General features: G+C 37.3%; 1 protein-coding gene across 2 annotated transcripts; it reads left to right on the top strand.

Moving 5' to 3' along the window:
- Position 1: 1 nt before the first annotated feature.
- Positions 2-20,830, top strand: skap2 (src kinase associated phosphoprotein 2). 2 transcript variants are annotated; one of them, XM_039694471.2, is made up of 13 exons: positions 2-160; positions 860-965; positions 1,070-1,095; positions 1,888-1,986; positions 4,549-4,629; positions 4,700-4,783; positions 6,130-6,254; positions 6,343-6,406; positions 6,516-6,632; positions 7,441-7,524; positions 11,575-11,699; positions 20,235-20,337; positions 20,569-20,830. In XM_039694471.2, the coding sequence occupies exons 1-12, from the start codon at positions 121-123 to the stop codon at positions 20,325-20,327; spliced, it is 1,044 nt and encodes a 347-aa protein (XP_039550405.2). In that variant the 5' UTR covers positions 2-120; the 3' UTR covers positions 20,328-20,337; positions 20,569-20,830. The 2 variants fall into 2 exon arrangements, with proteins under 2 accessions (XP_039550405.2, XP_088973674.1); XM_089117548.1 differs by lacking the exons at positions 20,235-20,337; positions 20,569-20,830 and adding an exon at positions 16,948-17,740.
- The last annotated feature ends 4,254 nt before the right edge of the window (positions 20,831-25,084 follow it).

The raw sequence follows: 25,084 nt of genomic DNA, 5'->3' as shown, positions 1-25,084 counted from the left end.
TTGAATAGCTAGTGGTTTCTGCAGGGTAGGCATTCGCTTCTTCCGTATCTCACAGTCCACTTAACTTCCGTGTTTCTAAGGCTATCTATCTTAGGCTACTGGGTCAAGCGGTTTAACACAATGAGGTCCATCCCTGAAGACTTAACAACACTCATTTCAGGTACCATCGCAATATTTGGATAAAACAACAGGTGATAAAGCGAACGTTTAGGTTTCGAGGGCATTCAGATTAAGCTATAATAGCTTTTTTTGACCCCAGTTTAAGTTACATTAACTTGGCTGAAAAGAGGAAGTTTAGTCTACCGATAGACGTTGTGGATATTTCCCTGTAGTTTGAGAATAAAGTAACTGCTAGGTAGTATTCATTTTTTTTTTCAGGTGCGGATAGATTTATTTTGTGTTTTAACGTGTTGTCTATTAAGTTATTAAGTCTACACGGTTATAAAGTAACTTAATAGATGTTAAGTTTCAACCGCAGATTAAAATTCAGTTTTTTTGTGCCGTTTTATTTTTTTAGTCGGTTACATACCTGTTGGAAAGTCCAGTTTATGATGCTAGCGATGTTTTTAAAAATGGTAACGTTAACTTAGCTGTTTACGCTCGTAATTAGATGTGGTGCAGGATGTTGTTGTTGCTGTCATTAGCTGGTTGACCAGCTAACGTTCCCATGTTGCAAAAGCACTTAGTTGGGTTGTTTCTGGCCAACGAGTAACTTATTTGAGCAAAATGCCTAACGTTTTGCTTGCTAGTAAACTAATCATTGTCAGTAGTTTGGTAAATTATAACGTTAGTCGTAATTCTGACGAGGAATTCAAAGGTGCAAAATGACAAGAAGAGGCTACGCTTAATCTGTTTCCAGATCTGGAAAACTTTTTGACGGATGTCCTAAAGGCGGAGAATCTGAGCAAGAAAGCAAAAGAGAGAAAGGATGCCTTTATCAAGCGCATTAAAGATGTGAAAACGAGGTACGAGGCAGATTTATGTAAAATTTACTGTTGACCTGAATATGTTTCTGACCCTATGCTGATATAGTTGTATTATTTAACAAATCTAATGATCTCTGTTCCAGCTACTCACAAGATTTCAAGGAAAAACGTAAGTGTTGGTGTGCTTGTGTGTTTGTGAATGTGCGTGTGTCTAGGGGAGGGGTTAAAAGACAAGCATGATGAAGTGAACTAGTAGCCTACTTCCCCACTGATAGGGTAGGCTACTATGTGCTGCAGTTAACATATCAGTGAATTTGAGAGTTTGTTTACTTAATGACACGCAAACATCTTTGAATGACATTTTTCTCTCGCGATGGGAACATATGAAAAGAGTACTTAAAAAAAGTTTTACGCTAGCACACAAAGACTGTTCCCTGAAGCATTTTTATTTCCTATTTTGCATTTACACAGTTAAAATGTGGGTAGAGGGCTGGGTATGGTTTAGCACATTGTGGGCAAGGAAACACATGCACATTACAGCTGCACTATTATACCCCCATTACAGCGTGACCAGGAAGTGCTTTTGCTCATGTTCAACATTATACCACAAACGTGTGCATAATTCTTGCTTTCCCATCAATATGCTCTTTAATATACATAAACGTATCAGAAAATGTGATTCAAACAGACTAGTGTTCTAATTCCATATTAATATCCCAAATCTATGCAAAGTGAGTTTCTAGTGAACATTGAGACAACATGGCTCACTCAATGCTGCATGCAAATGGAGATCACTGGATCAAACATGCTTCGCTTCCCAGGCACTATGCAAGCAACATGCCTAATATCCGATTAGATCATTTTAGTGTCATTTAATGTGTCTTTTTCTGGTGGAGGATTGAAAATGTGGCCTCCTAGCTGCCTCTTTTTTGGAAATGCTGATGAAGACTCTGTTGTATAGGAGACGAAGAGTTCCCAGAGCCTGACGAAGCGGACACCAACGACGGAGGATCGCTTCACTCAGAGCAGACTGACAGGGATGATGAAAATGCTTATGATGGTGAGTGTAAAATTGTGGGATTTATTGCAATATTAAAAGTGTTACAAGAGAGCGTGGAGCATCTGCAAAAACTGTTGAGACAGGAACATCATGTGACTGAGCTACTGTTCCCTTGAATTCTCTCATTGAAGAATGCTGTAATTGTGAGTATTATAAAAGAATCATGGCAGTTTATTCTGCACACAGATTGGATGTAGAGAATTCACATAAATTAAGAAACAAACCTATCTCTTTCCGGTTATGAATGAATCACTTATCATTTTTTCTGCAGCTTTAGCTGTCATAACACAGTATCATTGTGACAGTCTTTTGTCATGCCCTGTCTAGGATTTTTTAGTAGTGGTAGAACTACACAAAAGCTGAATGAGGTGCTGTAAAGACAGATGTAACCTGGCAACAGTCTCAGGAACGGTTTAAAGGCACAGACGTTAAGGGTTTAGCTCTCTTTTGTCTCTGAGCAAATGGTTTATGGTCTGCAGCTCAGACAATGCCGTCCACATCCAATGTCAATTCAGGCTTCTGTTTTATTAGCTTCTGCTAAATGAACGCTGTTGGTAGAATTTACATTAAAGGGAATCGAATTCATCCGAATCATTTTTGAGTCATGCCACATATCTGATTATTGTGTTCTGAAACTCACAGAATCAAGAGGGTAGGATACAGGCTGGGAGTAGTTTGTGTGTAATATATGGTAGAAAGAGGTTTACAGATCTAGTGCACTCATGTGTTTTATTGGTCCTTTTGCTCTGTGCTTGCCAGAGAGAACAGCTGTTCAGCTCAAAGATGGGACCGAAGCCTCTTAGTGCACACTGCAGATCCTATACGAATCAAAACTGCATTTGGAGATCAACCAAAAACGTATTTGAGCCTATTTATTTTGGACAAATGTACTAAACCCAGTGAAGTTTATAAGCTCATGCAACTGATAATGCCGCTATTTGGGTAAATACAGGGCATTTGTCTTTTTTTTTTGTGAGATCTCTTCTAATGAAAAAAAGAACACGCACATCTCTCAGGCTTTATTTGTTGAGAGTGCTGCTTCACCTCTGTAACTTATCTGAGAGCTGTAAGTCTTTACTCTATTTATACATTCAGCCCATAAAAAGGAAGCTCGTTTTATAGCTGAAGATGAAGGCAAAGCATGTAGCCACTATTTATTTGCAGCCTTTAGCAACCGCATTTGATGCTTGGATAAAGTTCGCTCATGGGTGTTCATATTAATCCCAGGTTTCACAGACAAGGCTTAAGCCTAGTCACAGAATAAATGCATGTTTGAGCTGTTTGAACTGAAAAAAACTTGGACTGACATATCCTAAATTATGAAAGTGCCATTGTTTTGTCTTAAGATGCACACAGTGTGTTTTTCTTTCATGTTTTTAAAAGCTACTTGAATGTCCGAATTGAACTAAGGCTTAATATAAGCCCTGTCTGTGGAACCAGGCCTGAATGTTTTAAGTCATGGCTTACAGTTGTTTTGTGTTACACTACCATTCAAATGTTTGGGATTATTTTTAAAGACACATTCAGCAAGGAATCAACTGATCAAAATCAGACAAAAGATTTCTATTTCCGACAAATGCTGTTCTTCAAACTTTATATTCATCATGAAATCCTAAAAAAGACAAAAAGACATTCAATTGCCAGTGTCAAACCTAATTTAGCAATGCAACCATTTTCAAATATTTTTTTTTTTTTAAGAATCATGACTGGAGTAATGGCTGCAAAGTGTCATCAAAGAGAATATATATATATATATATATATATATATATATTAATTTGTGTGTGTGTGTGTATATATATATATATATATATATCATATCAAAATCAAATATCAAATAAATGCAGCATTGGTGAGCATAAGAAATGTTTTCAATTAACTGAAAAATCCTAAACTTTAGATCAATAGTGTATATGCTGGTTTTATTTTATTTATTTGTTTTTATTTTGCAATAAGGGAGAAAAAAAAATCAAGTGATGCTCTGTGCCAATGTGTTCTTATTTTCTTATTATCATTTTTATTTTTTTGCCATTGTTTTGCTGATTTAAAAACACATGATTTATGTTTTCTTTGGCAGTTGTTCTACCAGACATCAGAAATCAGCTCTAGCTCTGAGGGTGTTTAGTTTACTTTTCACAGTCAGCGTGTGTCATGCTCCCTTGACAGCACTTTATATATAATTGCAAACATTCCACAATTGCTGGTGTCATTCATAACACTGCTCTGCTCACTCACACTCATTCAGCAATGCAATGGTAGTGTGTACACAAGAGTGGGGAGGGCAGTGTAAACGAGAGGGGAGGTTTGCTTTGAAAACAGACCGTGCATCTGGTTCACATACTGCTGTAATCTATCCAGTCCATCCGGGTTTGAATCTCTGCTAACTTTAGTCTTGCTTGACATCGACCTTTGATTTTTAAACCTAAAGGGGGTGGAAGTAGCTTTCTGGTTGCCTTTAGCAAATGTATTAAATTTGTTGTGAAGACAGGTGCTTCTCTTTGTGGATTCCTTGCTGCTCAGAAGTAAAGATTTAATAAAGTTCTGTTTCTGTTTGTTGAAATCAGGTGTTCAACAGTGTCCTGCGGTGCCAGCTCAAGAACTCCAATCTGTTTTAAAGAGTGGCTACCTGGAGAAGCGCCGAAAAGGTAAGTAACCTTACTGTGATCACAAACCAGTTGTTGACGTAGAAAAAAATAACCTCCATTTGACTTACAGATCACAGCTTCTTTGGCAATGAGTGGCAGAAGAGGTGGTGCGCCTTAAGTAACAACATATTCTACTACTATGGCAGTGAAAAAGGTTGGAAAACTACTATTATGATGTGTTGAAACCAGTGTTGGGAAAGTAATTTTTAGAAGTTATGCATTACAATACCGCGCTACTCCGTAAAAAGGGATTTATTGTTGTACTTTTAATGTCAAGTAATGTGTCTTGTAACTTTTGCATTACTTTTTCTTGCCTGGGCTGGGCTTGCTTGTTGTTGTTTTTTAACTACCAAAAGCAGTTTTAATTTTGGCAAATGTAAAGGCCCCTCTCAAACCAAAAGTGAAATGAGTAAGCCTCAGGATGATGGAAATGCAAATTCACTCTTGTACAGTAGAGGGTGCAGCTCAAACAAACGTGTCAGCTGTGCAGCCATTCAGGAACATTCAGCCATTCATCATTTATTTCTAAAGAAACACGACAATCTATAAAACGCTCCATTACTTTGTATCTTACGTTATGGCCCCGTAGATGTCGTTTTTGTGAAAAATAGTCTAACGATTGCGTCATCACTATGCAACTTTCTCTCGCACAATCAGTACCGTATAGACAGGAAGAGAAGCTCGTGGGCAATCTTTTACCGTCTACGAGGCAATCGGGGAGACAGGGAGGCATAAAGTGGAGGGAGAAGCCTTTTACTGTCTATGGGAGAAGCCCATAGATAGAAAGTCCATAAAAGCAACGGGAGAAAATATTTCAACAATGTTTTGGCTTGGCACAGCTACTAGAAGATTTACAACTGGCAGCAGACTTCTTCCAAATAGTCAAAGTGGTGTTACGTCACGAAAGTGCGGACTCAGAGTAGGACCGCGAGTGTTTAAGGTGCCATTAGGGACAGGGCCTTATTTAAGCAATAAAAAAAAATGAAACCCAAATGAGATGTTTATCTAAAATTATTTACTTATTAGTATTGTTGAATTGGATTACCAAAGGACAGCAGCAAAGATATTGGTTAATAAAGTGAGATTAAATGCATAAAGTATATTTTTGTAATTTAACATATTTTATTTTCCATTTTGAGGAATACTGATTTGTACAAGTGAGATCTGCTCACATTTAGTCTAAACTACAATAACCATCAGGTTTATACTGTGCTCACAACATGGGGACTGGAGAGGAGTCAGTCAATAAATGGGAACTTGCATTACTTATTTGAAAACGTAACTATATTTTGAGGCGCATTAAGGTCCTATTTTGTTGTAAATTTAAAATAAATGCATTACTTTACTAGTTACTTGAAAAAAAGTAATCTGATTACGCAACTCCCATAACTTGTAATGCATTACTCCCAACATTGGTCGTCACCAATTAAATGCACTCCTGAATTCAATTTCTCTTTTCTTAAATCGTATCATTCAATAATCTGCACTAATGTTCACTAGATAAACAGCAGAAGGGAGGGTTTAATATTGTCGGATACACTGTCAGACTGAACAACACCCTGCGGAAAGATGCAAAGCGAGATTGCTGCTTTGAGATCTCAGCTCCAGACAAGCGTGTGTATCAGGTTGGTCACCTCTCATTTCATGTAAAACATGCAGTGTTTATTCTTATCATCAGATAGTTATCTCGTAAAACATTTATTTTTGCTACAGTTCTGTGCTGCGTCTGAGAAAGAAGCTAAAGAGTGGGTGGAGCACATTGACTTTTTGATTAAAGGTAGGAGTCTTCATCATAAAAACACCCTCAATCAAACTTGTTCTTGCAGGTGTCCTTTTTTTTTTTTGCACAAATGCATAATGTCTTGTATATTGGTTTTCACACTCAGACATGGGTGGAATCATTCCGGAAGATGAAGAAGAGTATGATGACTGCTTATCTGTATCCCAAACCCAATCAACCATGCCTGAAATTATCGATGATGACATCTATGAAGAACTTCCTGGTTTGCACTTAAATTTCATATTTGAAGAGTTCAGATGCAAAAGCCTCTAAGTGCCATTTGAAAATTTCTTCTAGAATGATCATTTTTATCAAGCTTGTATATTTAAGTTCAGTGATTTCACTTAAATGGCAATGATAATTACCTATTAATCATTATTTAAGTGAAATTACTAAACTTAAATATACAAGTTTGATAAAAATCATCATTAAAGAAGAAAATTTCAAATGGCATTTAGAGGCTTTTGCATCTGAACTCTTCATTTGTTTGTGTATTTATCTGATAATTATTATATTATATTATTATATTATTCCCCTGGTTTCACAGACGAGGATTAAGCCTAGTCCTGGAATAAATGCATATTTGAGCTGTTTTAATGGATAGCAACTTGCACTAACATTATCTTAAAATATGTTAGTGCTATTGTTTTGTCTCAAGATGCACACCTTTAATTCTTTTATCTAATGCACATTTATGAAGCCACTTAAATGTTCTAATTAAACTAAGGCTTAATCCAAGCCCTGTCTGTGAAACCAGGCCTATATTATATTATATTATATTATATTATATTATATTATATTATATTATATTATATTATATTATATTATATTATATTATATTATATTATATTATATTATATTATATTACCGGTATATGATTTTTGATGTTGATAGTCAACATAAATATTAATGTAAAAAATCTCATGGCGAATCTCATTCCCCTATGAATGTGGTGGAAAATGTCCACAGAAATTATGAATATGGTATATTGCTCTTCGCTCTAACTGGAACATTTATTCTCCCCCTCTCAGAGGAAGATGAACCCCAGCCTGCTAAAAAAGCAGTGGCCCTACCCCTGGCCAACAAACCTCTACCACCTTCCACCCCTATGACAGGTAATTACCACTGGGTCAGCAGGCCTGTCCATCCCCTACCTGCCCTGCTGTCCCATAACACCAAATATATATACCCAGATCTGCCAGGGTGGCTATCATTTGTCTCTCCAACTTTATATATATATATATACACACACACTCACCTAAAGGATTATAGAGGCATACACCTGTTCAGTTTCAGCCAATCACATGACAGTTGCTTCAGTGCATTTAGGGGTGTGGTCCTGGTCAAGACAATCTCCTGAACTCCAAACTGAATGTCAGAATGGGAAAGAAAGGTGATTTAAGCAGTTTTGAGCGTGACATGGTTGTTGGTGCCAGACGGGCCGGTCTGAGTATTTCACAATCTGCTCAGTTACTGGGATTTCCCCACACACAACCATTTGGAGAGTTTACAAAGAATGGTGTGAAAAGGGAAAAACATCCAGTATGTGGCAGTCCTGTGGGCGAAAATGCCTTGTTGATGCTAGAGGTCAGAGGAGAATGGGCCGACTGATTCAAGCTGATAGAAGAGCAACTTTGACTGAAATAACCACTCGTTACAACCGAGGTATGCAGCAAAGCATTTGTGAAGCCACAACACACACAACCTTGAGGCGGATGGACTACAACAGCAGAAGACCCCACCGGGTACCACTCATCTCCACTACAAATAGGAAAAAGAGGCTACAATTTGCAAGAGCTCACCAAAATTGGACAGTCGAAGACTGGAAAAATGTTGCCTGGTCTAATGAGTCTCGATTTTTGTTGAGACATTCAGATGGTAGAGTCAGAATTTGGTGTAAACAGAATTAGAACATGGATCCATCATGTCTTGTTACCACTGTACAGGCTGGTGGTGGTGGTGTAATGGTGTGGGGAATGTTTTCTTGCCACACTTTAGGCCCCTTAGTGCCAATTGGGCATTGTTTAAATGCCACGGCCTACCTGAGCATTGTTTCTGACCATTTCCATCCCTTTATGGCCACCATGTACCCATCCTCTGATGGCTACTTCCACCAGGATAATGCACCATGTCACAAAGCTTGAATCATTTCAAATTGGTTTCTTGAACATGATAGTGAGTTCACTGTACTAAAATGGTCACCACAGTCACCAGATCTCAACCCAATAGAGCATCTTTGGGCTGTGAATGGGAGCTTCATGCCCTTGATGTGCATCCCACAAATCTCTATCAACTGCAAGATGCTATCCTATCAATATGGGCCAACATTTCTAAAGAATGCTTTCAGCAACTTGTTGAATCAATGCCACTTAGAATTAAGGCAGTTCTGAAGGCGAAAGGGGGTCAAACACAAACACAGTCTTAGTATGGAGAGAGAGAGAGAGAGGTCTTTAAGTGTCAGCAAAAGATGGTAAGTGGAAAGAGAGGGAATGGATATTGCGGGTACATATGGACTTGGGAGGTTAGATGGTAAAGTAACACTGATGATTGGAGTGGGAAGGTTTTCTGAACCACAGGAACTGCCTTCAGGAACAGCCTTGGAATTTTTATTGATTGTTTCTTAGAGTAATGATATTTAGTTTGACATATTTGTGCTGATTGGTGAGACAAATGCTATACTCTACAATACTCTTGCAATTTTTATTTAAAAATGGTTCAGTGTTTTTTTCTGTCCCTGTGTGGGGGAAGCATGTATCCTGCTGGGTGCTGGGCACTGGGCAGGGGTTGGTAGGCACTGGCAGGAAGCTGACTCCATTGGTGCACTGTGGCCCACTATGGCCCTCTGCTCCAGGCTCACAGCACAGGAAGTCCTGCTGACAGAAACGATGGCTGAGGCAGGATCTTGTGACAGATGCTCAGGGGAGGAGGCCAGCTAGAGCACTAGACAGAGCCATAATGGAGGGAAAACAGGATTCATAGATCCTGGAGAGCAAGATTATCATATGAATGTTCTTTATTAGTATTTGTTGTCGTCTTTTTTCCCATAATGTTTTAAAATCCTGAAAAGTGGATGCATTTATATAACTACTGATACCAGACCACTGCAGTAAGTTTAACACTAATTCGGTTGTTTAAGACGCAGCCCTGAATAAAATCTTAAAAGCAGCAGTGGGTATGGTTATATTTAGAAAATAATTATAATAATCTGCCAAATCAGCATAGCTGGGAATCTGCCAGCTATAAAGTCTGGTGCAAGATATTTACCTTTAGGGGTTTTTTCTGTATGAAAGCACTTTTCTTGAACACCCACTCATGGTGCAGCCTTTGGGCAGACATTATAGATTAGTAAATATGAACAAATAATGCTCTACACCAAGAGCAAGAGGGGGTAATTGTAAACCCAAGAGCAAATCTACCTGAAAGACCAGTTTAACATATTTCATCCACAATGTTTTAGTTTCGAGACAGAAAATAAGCGACTGAAACTTACACTCAAAATCGTTTTATATAAGTTACAGTCTCTTATTTAATGTCTTGAAACTAAACCATTGTGGATGAAATATGTGTGTTAACTTCCAACAAATATGTCTTCAAAGGTTACATTAACTTGTGAGGGGTCTTTCATTAGAGGGTTTATTAGTTTCATCCCATCTGTCAGGAGCCACAGCTCAGCAAGTTGTACACTCTGCTGCCCACTAGTGGACCTTTCTGAGCCATAAAAAACCTTACTCTGGGGGGTCTTTAACCAAGGACCCCTTGGTGGATAGAAAAAAACATAGCAGGGACACTTTAAGCCATACATTAAATGTGTATAGTACCATATGAAAGTATTTACATAAGAGATCAAACAATAATTGGTGTAACTCATGTTGAAGATCAATTGACATATACCAAACACCATTGCATGTAGAGAAACTCTTTTTTCACTAAAAGTTTGTGGTCAGTTTGAGTTTTTTTTTCTTAAGGAAATTAATACATTTATTCTGCAAGGACGCGTTAAATTGATCAAAAGTGTTAGTAAAGGCATGCATAATGTTACCAAATATTTCAACTAAATGTTATTGTTTTTTTTTTAACCTTTTTCATTAAAGGGATAATTCCAACCTGATCTCACGAGAATTCGTACGAATTTTACGAGGTGGCTAATTCGTAACAATTCGTACGACCTCACTCGTTTTTGCTAAATCGTACATATTTTACGAATTGGCCAATTCGTATGAATTCGTACGAATGACCTACCCCTGACCCCGCCCCTAAACCTACCCATCACATGGGTTTGGACAAATCGTGCGAATTCGTACGAGTGTGGTCGCATGAATTAATACGAATTAGCCACTTTTTAATCACTCGTACGAATTCGTACGAATTGGTCGACTCGTGAGATAACGTTGGATAATTCACCCAAAAAGAAGATTTTGTCAACATTTCCTCACCCTCAAGTTGTTTCAAACCTGTATTTGTTACCTGTTTCTGTTGAACACAAAAGAAGATATTTTGAAGAATGTTGGTAACTAGACAGTTGATGGACCCCATTGACTCCCACAGTATTTTTTTTTTCATACTATGAAAGTAAATGGCTCCCTTCAAGTTGTTGTCAGGGAAATGTTGACAAAATGTTCATTTTTTTAGGTCATCACTTTAAAGAATCCTGAAAAATATGCATCATGGTTTCCACAAAATGAAGCAGCAATGCTGTTTTCAACATTGATAATAATAAGAAATGTTACTTGAGCACCAAATAAGCATATTAGAATGATTTCTGTAAAATTCAGCTTTGCCATCACAGGAATAAACTACCTTTTAAAATATCTTGAAGTTAAAACAGAAAACAGTTATTTTAAATAGTAATAATATTTCACAATATTACAGTTTTTACTGTATTTTGGTCAAATAAAGGCATTTTTAGTGAGACTTTCAACATTTATTCAAAAGAATCTTACTAAACCCAAATTAGTGAACCTTTGAAAAGTGTACATGCATGGACAATAAGATCTCTGTGTCCAGAGACCAAACCCACAAACCCCACAATCACCATTTTTACAGCTCATCATAAACATTTTGTGATGCATAGGTTGAAAGTGTATAGGGTTTTGAAATGCCATCACAAATGATCTCTATTCTTCCTTCATTAATTCAATAATTGATTCAATCTTCTATTATTCCAGCCCCTGCAGCAGTGAACAAGAGCACAGACTATGAAAACTTCTTCCAGGGCTTGTGGGATTGTGCTGGCGAACACCCCGATGAGCTGTCCTTCAAAAGAGGAGACACAGTCTACATCCTCAGCAAGGTTAGACGGGACCCACGTGATCGAGGACAGAAATAATGTTTATTACCCTGCCCTGTTAGACGTCAGCAGGAAAACATGAATTTGCAACAAAAAAAAAATGTTGAAAAAAAATTGCTGTGACATCTGGTTAACACATATGAGTCAGATGTAAAAGGATCGTTTCGGTGTCTCGTGTGCTCGGCAGTGGGGTTTCTAAGCTAAATACACCCTCTCTCTGTGCACGGTGATGGGATTAGTCCTGTCACTACGGAAACCGTTTTAGTGCTCTTGGCCCTGAGCTGGGCAGTCTGGCAGCCAGTGGTATTCTGTCACCCCTCTCCATGTCTGCCCATTCGGAGCTCGTGCGTTTGTGTGTGTGTGTGTGTGTGTAGGGGTATTTCAGTGATGGTAGACTGCTCAACGCCATGTTCTGTAAGGGCAATCGTATGCAGACCTTTAGCATATACACATCTCAGCCTGTCACTATTTATGGCTGTAATGGCAGTCTGTGTTCTCAGGAAACGCTGAATCCACCCCTCTATTCGTACCAGGTGTGGTGTAGAAGTGAGTTTGGTTAAAAACTTCCCCTACCTGTCAGCTCCGATGCATAGGCAGGCTGTGCAGATCTGGGTTCTGCCTGTGGGGTTTGTACCTGGCTAACAGAATTAGCTCAATACCTCTCAGGGCTACTTAAAACAGATCGGGCTGATCCGTTCCCAGAAACAAACTCGCTATCTTGCATTTTGTCTACTTAGCACTGTTGCCCTTTAGAGTAGCAAATGGAAATCTTAAATTAGAGTCGTGTTCTTGCGATCTTATTTCAGAAAGAGGGGTTTTGAGGTATTGGTGGTGTTTTAATATCATCTGTGTCCTGAAGACCTTTTTGGGACAGTGATGCACTATAAGTGTCCATGATCTAACCACATTATTAGGCCAAATTATTCTAAATATATTCTTTGTATTCTTGATGGTTTTGGAAAACTTTAATACCATTTTCAAGTTATTAAATACCATGTTTAATGACTAATTTAATGACTAAAAATATCATGTGGTGTCACCATCAATAAATATATACATACTAATATTAGGGCTGTCAAATCGAGTTTTTGTATAAGCAAAATAAGTTTTTGTTTGTATAATATATATGCATATGTATATATATATATATATATATATATATATATATATATATATACATACATGTGTGTGTATATATATATATATACGGTATATACTGTATATATATATATATATATATATATATATATATATGTGTGTGTGTGTGTGTGTGTATGTGTATCTCATATGAATGTGTGTGTGTATATATATATATATATATATTTGAGTAGTTGCACCACATGACATGACATTTTACAACTTGAACTTACCATGCCTTTTTGTTATTTAAAAGACTGACCTTGACACACAGTCATTTAGATCTGCATGAGTCTCCTCTGATATCATTTCCTGTTTGTTGTTTGCACCACATATCTTTGATTTTGTTGACACAAGTTTTAAAAAATATGAAGCAGTATTTATTTATTGATTTATGATTTTGTTAAATTGTTTTAAATAAAGCCAAACTGCATAAACTAGTTCACCCTCATGTTGCTCCAAACCTGTGTTGACCTTAGACGTCCACTGGACAGACCAAAAAAAAAATCTTTTATCCACAGAAGAATGTTTGGGACAGAAGGTTCTGGAGGTTTGATAGATTTTGAATTACGAACTGTCCCATTAATTAGGTTTTCTTTTTAAGAATATCATTCTTTTTTTTCCATTAGGATATATCGGGACAGTTTTATCATCCTGATATTTTCAAAATGAATTTTTAATACATTAATTAAAAATTCCTTACTATAAAAAAGTGTCAGTGTATGTGTGAATTACATTTTAATGTATTTTTGTATAAATGAATAGATGGGACAAAGAAATAAGTGTAACTTTGATTCTAGGATGTAAACTGTATGGGGCTCGGCTTCTTATTGGCACACGAGCTTGTTATATAAGTCAGAGGAATATTTATTGCATCAAGACTGAGCGATTTTTAAATGCTCCTACACTGACTATACTTTTTAAATCAACAGTATTTGATTGTGTTTAGCATTTTTGTGTTCTTCATTGGAACTGATAGTGATAGAAGTGGAGGGCTGTAGACTTGGGATAGTGCGCTACACCGAATATAATTATACAATATAATCTTATTATATATATATATATATATATATAATATACTGTCACCACCACATATGCTGTTGTCTGCCACCGACTAGAACAAAGGGTTTTATACGTTAATGTAATTTGTTTTTTTAAATAATTGGTAAATAGAGGATTCAGAGTAAAATCATCTCTGATTTCTCTCTGCAGCAAACATGACATTTTCAAGCGGCCTGATGGCTTCATCTAAGATTTTTTTTAAGGGCTGATATGAACACGTGTTCTGAAGCCTATATGATGTCATCTAGTGCGATCCATTAAGTAATGGTGAAAGTTTAGGTCTCCAGAAGTGATTACACGGGAAAGAAGCTGACAGAAAGAACTGCTGAATGCAGCTTTCCATAATTCTACCCAATTTATTTAAATTCATTTTACTAGAGACACAGGAATGTGCAGTAGCAAGATAATGTATCTTCAGGAGAAATAGAGATGACATTCAATTTCGCCAGTGGCTAAAAATCCATAATTTGTAATGGATATATAAAGCATGCCAATGGGGAAATTATCTCATTCTGTTAAAAGTCAGCAGGCTGTCAGAAAATGACAGAATATGGTCTGAATGGGATCCAGGGGTGACTGGGTTTTTCAGAGCAAGTCTGCCATCTTGTGCCTAGAGTTAGTAAGGACGCACGCTTCATCAACAAAAGGAAACTTGCCTTTTGGAAGAGTAATTGATTTGCTTTTTAGGCTTCAGGTTTGAGCAACTGATCATGATGTTCAACAGTGGAGTGACTTTTTTATATTTAATCATTTTATATATTATTATATGTAATTCTTACTATTATTTTTAATTTATGTCCTAATTTTATTGATTGTTACACTTTCAGGTTTGTTTGGGGTGAGATTGAAATTGTAAAAAGCATTGCATATAATATGAAATATACTTGAAATGGATTGCACTTCATAAAAGAGATGAGCATAAACCCAGCACATTGGCCAAATATGTTAGGAAAGATCCACAGTCCAGTGATGCTGTGTGTTGTATTGCTGCTATTTTATGGGTACTGCACGGCTTTGGCTCACCGTGAATATTGCAGGCTGTCTTTTGTAGCGTAGCCCCTTCCCCCCTTCCTTCAGCCATGGTTGCGGATGACCGTAAAGCTGGTGTGGGTTTAGTGTCCAGCTGTGGCTCACAGGCCATTCAGAGCAGTCTGGGGAACGGGCCAGTGGGGCTATTAGTGGCCTACCTCCTTCCCCTTGGCCATGCAGCAGCTGCAAGTCTAACACCCCCCCATTTACCCCCCTGTCCAGACCCTCAGTGGCTCTGAAAGGGTATTGACCATCAGACCAGGGGGAGGTGTCGGGCCCTAAATCACACACACCAAGCTCTCTTCTTTTCAAAGCAGGCCAGTGTGTGCTGTAAATGATGCTTGGTCAAAATAGTGCGTCACATGGTCCGTCTGGGGTCCAGCAGCATTGTAAACCTCAAAGACCCGCATCATTTCAGCTGAATATGGCATAATAGCTTTATTTTAATAATGCAGGATTTTAATTATTCATCTTGTAGTAAATTATATGTAAATGACCTTTAGGGTACTCGTTTGGTCTGCTAAACAGTAATGTAGCTGTATTCTGAAGTCTATATTGTGACCTTGCATGGCGGGCGCCGTGTGTGTGGCCATGTTGGCGGAGTGTGAGGTCTGCATTGCTTTCCTGTTGCAGACTTATTTGTCACACTCGCCTTCTAATCTGAGCCTCCTGCGTGCGCACATATTCGCACACACACGGCACCAGACGCTGCTCTGTCAGTGAGGTGTGTCTGTATCAAAGGACGGCTACAGGAAGCTTTCACATGTGCACTTCCTGTCTCGTTTCACACAGCCCGGACAACTGCCCTGTATCTGGCAGCCTGTGTGGGATGAGGTGTGTCAATCGTGCTCCTTAACACATTGCACTTTTATCTCTACTTGCGTAACTGCAATTATGTACAGCAGGAGTTTTCAAATGACTTGATGCCACAGACTCCTGAATGTCACTTTTGCAAAAAAAAAAAAAAAAACACACTTATTTTTAAAATATAAAGAATGCTATAGCCTACATTTTAACACAAATAGCCTAAAATTGTGTGATATTTGTGTGTGTGTGTGTGTGTGTGTGTGTATATATGCGTGTGTGTGTGTGTGTAAATACATATGCTGTACGTATTTATATTTACATATATTTTTTTTATTAAAAGGTGTGATATAAAAAAACATTTAATTAATTAATAAAAAATATGAAAATTGTATTTATTAAAATGTGTGATATAAAAAAAACATGAAATGTATTGTTTTGTTAAAATGTATTGCAATGTTAAAATTAGGGCTGTCAAACGATTAATCGCAATCAATCACATTCAAAATAAAAGTTTGTGTTTACATAATATATGTGGGTGCACTGTGTATAATTATTTTATATAAATACACACACATGCTTGTATATATTTAAGAAATATTTTCATGTATATACTGTTTATAGATTTATATATAATTTATATTATATATAAATATCAATACTTTCTATATAAATGATATTTTTTTCTTAGATATACATGCATATGTGTGTATTTGTGTATAATTATTTTGTATGTATATATATATATATATATATATATATATATATATATAAAGTGCACCCACATATATTATGTAAACACAAACTTTTATTTTGGATGCAATTAATCGTGATTAATCGTTTGACACAGCATATCGAACAGAACACAGAACATATCGGTTATGGTGGCCCATCAAACTACCAAGGGGCCCCTGGATGACTGTAAAGTTTTTAAATTAATGATAATATATTACAAAATAGTAACTCTGAATTAATCAGAGGTAATAATTCTTATTAAATCAAGATTTAAACTGTATTTTAACACACCAACGTTCTGTTGATAGAAAAGTCTGAAAACAAGCAGTTTAAAAACAACTTGATCTACAGTCCTGACTTATTTTGAATGTATAAATGTAATATATTTTAAGTTATACTCTACACATCTTAAGCTTTACAGATAGTTAAAGGAAGATTTATTGAACCCTATGGTCTTTCAGCAAGTTTTTCCATTTCTTTTTAGTCTTGCGAGGAGGATGGTGCACATTGAGGACAGTCGGCGCTCTCCATTACAGTGTGTGTGTCTGCGGCAGCTGTCAGCAGCTGCATAACCAGACCTGTGTTTTATAGACAGTTACGTGGACGCAGGCAGTAAGAGGTTTGCTGGCCGGAGCTGAGCACTATACTTTATACAGCAGGAATCACTTAGGCTGCCGGGGTCAAGTAGGGGCCCACAAACTTCATATTTAACTTCAGATGGGGTATGATTCAAACCTCATTGCTCTTTCCGAGCCTTACAGAGAGAGGCTTTTTTCTCCGATAGTGGGGTGAAGGATGAAGGTAGATGAGCAGTGAGTGTCTTGTCAGCTTTGGGGAGATCAAAGACTTGAATGTCAGAGAGAGAAAGGGCCTTAACTGTCAGTAAGAGTATGCGGGATTGAGATGTTTCAGGGTTTCACTGTAGCCGGACCCGTTCTTTTCAGGAGCATCAAACGAGAGACCGTGTTTATGTGGGAACCTTTGCAGAAACACAGATGAGGTTGCAGATTCGCAGCCTGGGGCCTCTCTATATAGAAGCAAAGCACAGTAACTACATTAAAACTAAAAGGGATCTGAACATCTTTCCCGTGCCAAACTCATCTGTCTCAGGACAGATCATAGTTTAAGAGATCCTATTCAGTCATAACTACGTTTTGACAAAATGTGTTACTGTGTTCTGTCTTTGCAAGATAGTCGAGTAACCCTGGGATTTTCTTTTTTTAATGCCAATATAAATAAAGGGATAGTTCACTTTGAAATTAATTTTTGATATGTTTTAGCTTACCTCAAGGGCATCCAAGATGTAGGTGTCTTTGTTTCCACAGTTTTTTTCAATTTTGATATTTTCGGTCAAACCGTTCTTGTCTGTTTGTCATATAATAGAGGTATATGGGGTCCACATCAAAGAGCATGCACAGAGAAGTCCTAATTAAACATGATTTAATGACTCGTAAATGCAAGTACACATTGATGGTCTAAGACACGAAACGAGCGGTTTGTGTTAGAAAACGAACAGTATTCATATAATTTTTACCTCTTGTAACCACAGCCATGTCCAAGTGATCTGAAGGCACGGGCGCTTCAGTCTGCGCAAGCGCCGGAAAGTGCCAGAAGTGATCTCTAGCGCGGTTGCAAAAAAAAAAAAAAATCAACGTTGTCTGTTGATATATCGAAATTGTCTTCCATTGCAATTTCCTGTATATCTAAATATGTTTAGATCTTCACAGTGAAAGGTAACACTTCTGAAATGTCTGTGTAAACAATGAGTGACGTATACGCACGAGAGATCACTTCCGGGGCTGTGATTACAAGAAGTAAAAACGATATAACTACTGTAAATTTTTTCACACAAACCGCTCGTTTCGTGTCTGAGGTCATCAGCTTACATTTACGAATCATTAAATCGTGTTTAATTTGGACTTCTCTGTGCATGCTCTTTGAGTTGGACCCCATATACCTCCATTATATGACTGACAGACAAGAACGGTTTGACCTAAAAATATCAAAATTGAAAATACTGTGGAAACAAAGACACCTACATCTTGGATGCCCGAGTTAAGCTAAAGCATAAAATTAATTTCAAAGTGAACTATCCCTTTAATGCTTTTTATAGGACCCCCCTCTTCCTAAAATATAAAGGCAACTATATATTTCAAAGCATATACATCTGTTTATATTGTGTGAGAAACATTAATTGTGATTTGTAAGAAAATTAACAAAATAATCTGAAATTACAATACCGTCCAAAAAGTATTGGGTGAGTGATATTTTATTTTTAAGAAATTAAAACTTTTTTTTCAGTAAGGATGCATTCAATTAATCAAAAGTGAATACAGTAAAGACATGAATGTTACAAAATATATCTAATTCAAATAAACACTGTTCTTTTGAACTTTATATTCATCAAAGAATTCTGAAAAAAATGTTTATCATAGTATTAAGCAGCACAGCTGTTTTCAGCATTGATAATAATAATAAGTGTTTGTTGAGCACCAAACCATCATATTAGAATGATTTTCTGAAGGATCATGTGACACTGAAGACTGCAATTATGCTGAAAATTCAGCTTTACCAACACCAGTATAAATTATATTTAAAAAAAAACATTTACAATTGCAATAATATTTCACAATATTATTGTTTTTACTGTATTTTTATCAGATAAATGCAGCCTTGATGAGAATAAAAGACTTATTCTTTCAAAAACATTTTCTGACCGCAAACAATATGCAATGGTAATTGGTTTTTTTATTGTCGTGAAGAATGTTTAAATATCTTCTGGAATATAGTTAGTTTTTATAAAGATTACAGCATATCTGAGAATATTTTTTATTTGATTTTATAATTATATTTTTTTCCCTCTTACTGTTAACTGAACTTCTAGTCAAAAAATAAACATAATTGCAATTAATCTCAATATTTCTGTGTTTGTATATCAATCATCAATATCATATGCAGGTTAACTTTAACTGCCTTAAAAACCCTTGCAGTTAAGTGGGGGTCCATGAACCCCAGTTTGTCCGGTTCATCCAAAGGTCTGCTGGGAAATGGAGTTTCCTGGAGTTTTATGTGGAGATCAGACACACTTTCAGTGCATCTAACGTCCATTTCAGTCCAGTCTCCTCTCACTGCCTCCCAACGTTCTCCTCTTTGAAAGAAATCGCGATGTGGCCTGACAGATCCGCCTCAGTATAACCCCAGAGTTTAGAAGGCATCTGTGTGAAACAGAGGCAGGAAAAAAACACAGGGGTTAGTAGCTTTGAAGTGAATGTCACCGTGGGATCTGTTTGTGATTATGGAATAAAGAAAGAGAGACAGATCTTATCTGGTTCTTATCTTTATGGTTCTCTTTTCCATGAGCCGGAGAAGAGCTGATCTGTCTTTGTATGCAAAGAAAAGGACTCTGTCCTCAGGCTCACAGATCTGCTGTGCTTCATAAGAAATATATCGCCCGTTCACATTCTCTTGTGTAATCTTTATAGGTCCTGTGGGCCTTGTGTCCTTGAATTGGCCTTGGAAAGACAGACAGAATGGAGGGGTGCGGGAAAAGGGGGTGGGGATGTACGGATAGAGACAGTGTGAGAAGAAAATGAGGCAAAACCCGAAGATGAACGGGTAATATGAACAATATATATTGACAGTTTTCATTCCCCTGGGCGTTGACCTATGAGATTTGACCTCGCTGATTGTGTCACTGCTCTGATTGGCCTCAACGGTGAGTGAGTTTAATGAACGTCGGTTATCGGTTTTTCTGTTTTTTTTTCCCCGCAGGAGTACGACATCTTCGGTTGGTGGGTGGGGGAGATAAAAGGGGTCATCGGAATCGTGCCCAAGGAGTATCTTATGGAACTGTATGTGCTGTAAAGGGTCTGAGGTGAGAAAATGAATGGCAGTCCGTATGTCTATACACACACACAAAAAAAGATTTTTCAAAGATTATTAAAGTATATGTTTCACAAGAAAATACCATTTCATTCTTTCTACTTCAAAATGTCACTTACAATTCAATGCTTCACTTGTTGCGTTTCTTTGCACTAGCAATTGTACTAACAATTTAACACAGTACAGTAAATCCTAAATATTAGTTTTTTCTGTTCATTTCTAGGAACCTCTGATGACCTGCCATTGTAGCTTCATGTTCCACAAGTTACTATTTCTATTATTTTATATAGCTGATATGTAAAAAACACAATTTATAAAGCAGCCTATGTTCAGTGTAGAATGTGATACTTTTCGCTTATTATTTAATTAATGTTCTCTAGTATTTAATAGGGATGACTGAATGAATGTTGTGACTTTTTTGTCTTTCAAATGCATTGTTGTAAGCAAAAACGACATGAAATAAAGCTCGCACCTTAACGCAATCAAAAAATGTCCAGGAGTATTTTTGTATCAGTTTGGAAAGTAGCCGCCAGGTGGCAGCAGCGTATAATGTTATTTTTAATAATCTTGCGTCACAATATTTCACGGCAGATATGTGGAATGTCTTCATTTGCAACTCCGTTTGATTCCTCCAGAGGAACAGAGTAGACAACACAAGACAGGTTTCTACCCTCTACACAGGATGTAAGTGCTGTTTGTACGTCGAGTCTCAATGTTGCTGTAACTTACAAGGCGAACTGATGGGAAACAAAATCTCTGACCTTTTATGCAGAACATAACAAACAAATCAAAAAGCAGTTACTCAGATTTGGAATTAATTATCTGCTGTAGGAGAAGTGTTCGGCATATCGGATTTTGTCTTCATGGACCGCTGCGTTGACATCCACAAATATCTGGGCACTGAAGTGAGAAACTTAATTAAAACACATGTCAGGCCGTTACCTTCTCTGCCAGCCAGGAAGACCGTATCCAAACGAAGTGTTACTACTAGCATATTAACTTGCTCAGTCAAGCTTCACACAATAAATACTAAAGACATTTTAATTTGATCATTATACAATTATAACAATTAGACTTGGACCTGCTGTTAAAGGTAATTTAAATGTATTTTAAATCAAGTGTTGACACCATGTTTGATATATAAATCTGTTATAAAAGTGTTTTTTAACATCAGCAATCTCACCAATACATAACACCAAAAGCGTAAGCATTAAATAATTATGTTTTATATTAAATATCCTCTTCATCTGAGATTCTCATTTTAATGTAAATGCAAAAAAGTTATACATTTTAAAAGTAAAATAAGTATAAAATAAATTATCATATTGATTACTTTACAAGTAATCATAATGACTGATTACTTTTCAAATTAAAGAAATGAAAATTAATCTTATTTTGCATTACATTATAACTGAATCCAATAAATGATCCAGAAACACAGTTAACGAGTGATTAACCATGGGTTAAATGGATTTATTTTAATGTTACTAATATAAATTATATTACTATATGATATGATAATATTCAAGGCTGTAAAATCGATTAATCGCATCTAACAAGTCTGTTTGCGTAGGCTAATATATTTGTGTGTGTGTATTTGTATATATATGACTGAGTGTATAATAATACATACTTTTATGGCGTTTATGGTAGATGCGGTTAATTCACTCTTTAACTGTGTTTCTGGATCATTTATTGGAAGGATGAAATCTGGAACACAGTGGCTTTCCTGATTATACTCGTCCAGTCTGTTAAAGAACCAGCTCTAATGAAGGAGCTCAGGGTGGAGAGGATGTTTCCACTGAGCCTTGTGTGTGTTAAATTCACATCACATGTCAGCGGCTCACTCCTCTCTGTCAGGGAAGGGGAGAGAGAGAGGAGAGGACAGGATGTTAGTAGTGAGAGGGGTGGAGGTAAGACACCTGTCGAGGGAGGTGGGGATTCATTAGTATTCATTATACATTTCCCACCAGTTCCTAAGCAGAGCGGAAAGAGGAGGGGCACATCCGTCTCCTCCACAGAGATGTACTGAAACAGAGAGGAGTGTGATGTCATAGACGGTACTGGCCTTTGCTAGGCTTCACCCGTCTCACTTGAAACGGGCCTCGCAACAGAATGGGCCTCAGCTTGCACTCGAAAAAGAGCCCTGCCCCCTGCCATCGTGGAAATGAGCTGGGGCTAGGGGCAAAAATCCCACCAAAATGATGCCCCCAAGTTTAAGATGCATGGGGCAAAAATGTCCTGAGTTCACTTAGGATATAGTAAGTGTGCTGTTTTCCCAAATATCATCAACTGTTTCTTTGAAATTGGCCTCCGAATTGCAAATGGCGCCTCTGTTCATAGAGGACGTTCAGCCGAATGGAGCGTCCAACTACGTAAAATTCAGCACAAGATTTTGGTGCAGCCTTTGAATTCCCTCCTCAGTGAGTTGCTTTAAAGGAGTAGTTCACTTTTTAAAAAACTTTTGCTGATAATTTACTCAACCCCATGTCATCCAAGATATCCATGTCTTTCTTTCAGTCGAAAAGAAATTAAGGTTTTCGATGAAAACATTCCATGATTTTTCTCCATTTAATGCACTTTAACCCTAAAACCGTATTCTGGACAAATGTAGGCAAAATAGTTTTGATTTATTTTTTTTAAAAAATACTTCCCTTGATCTGAGCGGTACAAAACTTGGCTACTTTTCCTAAGTTTACCTCCTAAACACACACATTTTTTTACTCAATTCTACAATGCTAAGTGGGTGAAAAAAAAATTCCTTAATATTGTATTTGGGCCAAAATGGGCACCCATAGAAATGAATGGAAAAAACTGTAATTTACAGCATTCTAAAATAAGACAAAATAAGACACCAGGTGACAGCAAAGTCACTTCATCTTTAGGTTTTAGCTATAAGAACTTATTGGAATGATATTTTAATGTAGTTAAAAACAATTTAAAAAACCCATAAAAATAAGCTTAATTTACATAGAAAATATGGTACTTTTTTAAGTAAATAAATTCAAAAAATTCCCCCAAAATAAAAAAAAACTCCATAAATGGATAGACAAAACTTTATCGAAGACAGTGCTATAACATTTATAATAAATAAAAATTAGGATCACACCTGAGTCCTCTGTGCCCACATTTGTCCACAATTACAGGATTAAGGGCTTAAGTGAATATGTTTGAGGGTTAATGGGAACCAAACGGTTTAAGGTCCAAAAGACAGTTTCAGTGCAAACTGTTCAAAGGGCTTTAATCGATTCCAGACGGGTCTTATCAAGCGAAACGATCACTCATTTAAAAAAAAAAATAACAAAGTTTAAGTTTTATAAGCTCAAATGGTCACCTTGCTCTGTTCTGTGATGCGTGTTCGTGACTCTCCTGTTCGAACTCGTTCATCAAAATGAACGAATATTTTTTGAGTCATCTGGTTCATTCAACGAACGAAATGAACGAATTGACTCAGAAAAGGGTATGACAATTCTGTCATCATTTCTTTTGCAGAACATGAATGAAGATATTTTGGGACCAAACAGTTTTTGCTATTAACACATTAAGCCGGCAATAAAATAATATCGATGAAAAACTGAAAAGCTTGAACTATGCTTGAAAAACAAAAGACATTTTTCAAAATATCTTCATTTGTGTTCTACAGAAGAAAAACTCATACTGGTGGTTTGTATTAAACCATCCCTTTACTAGTCCTGTCAGCAACTAAAGTAAAACTAAACAGCTCGACACAATAAGTGCAAGGTTACAGTTGTTACGTTTACACGTTGTGTTCTAGGATGCTGAAAGAACACTCGTTTCCATTCAGGTCCAGTTTTGTAGCGGCTGGGAGGCTTTGCGGCAGCAGATGGGCTGTCCCGCTGTGTGCCTGATTGAAACGCAGAAGCTGGAGCCGACTCATAACAACATCACCAGCTCCTGTCAGCTCCAGCCAGGGAACAAATCAGCCTTCCCGCGGCTCTGCTGCAGGGAACACGACTCTGCTCCGAGGGGAAAAAAACAGGGCACAAAGGGTCCTCTCGTTTTTAGGACCGCCTGGCTGTCAGTGTTTACAAGCTCTGGGCTTGTGTTACTCGCAGATGATAGTCATGAAAATCAAAGATGGGACTGCAGATGGCAGGGCCGTATATGGAAAGGACTGCACTGCAGATATTGAAGTATTGATTATATAAGCTAGTCCCAATAAGCCAGTCACTATTGGTCAAATGTTTGAAGATTAAAGCTCAGGTTAAAGATGTGAGTGTAGAGACATGTAGGCCTTGATTTTTACCACGGTGATGGGTAGCATTTGTGCTTGGACAAAGCAGGGTGGAGTGTCTTTGTCTCTTGAGCTGATGATATAGTGAGCTGGAGGCTCAGAGCAGAATGATATGAAGCCAGCCCTCTGTCCTCTGGGTGACATTCAAAGGCTCCATAAATCCTGCTCTTTATGGGGCCAGTTTGCCATAAATCCCACAACCTAATTGGAGATGTAATGAATTACCATAATTAGTCATAGGCGGTTTTACATTAAACGGGAGGTGTGTGTGCCGCAGGGAGCAGTCCATCATGGGGGACGGAAATCTGTGTTCGTTGAAAGCAGAGATTTCACTGGAAGTTTCCCCAGTTGTCTAATCAGAGATCAGACGTGTTGTGATTTTCAAAGTTTCAAACCCAAATGGGTGATAAGGACGTAATCTGGTGTGTTTTTTTTCCTCCGAGTGATTCCTAGATCATAATTCTGTTGGCTACAAAAAAAAAAA

The sequence above is a fragment of the Pimephales promelas genome, chromosome 12, assembly GCF_988280905.1.
Source record: "Pimephales promelas chromosome 12, fPimPro1.hap1.1, whole genome shotgun sequence".
Lineage (NCBI taxonomy): Eukaryota > Metazoa > Chordata > Actinopteri > Cypriniformes > Leuciscidae > Pimephales > Pimephales promelas.
This window is presented reverse-complemented; position numbering and strand designations above follow the sequence as displayed.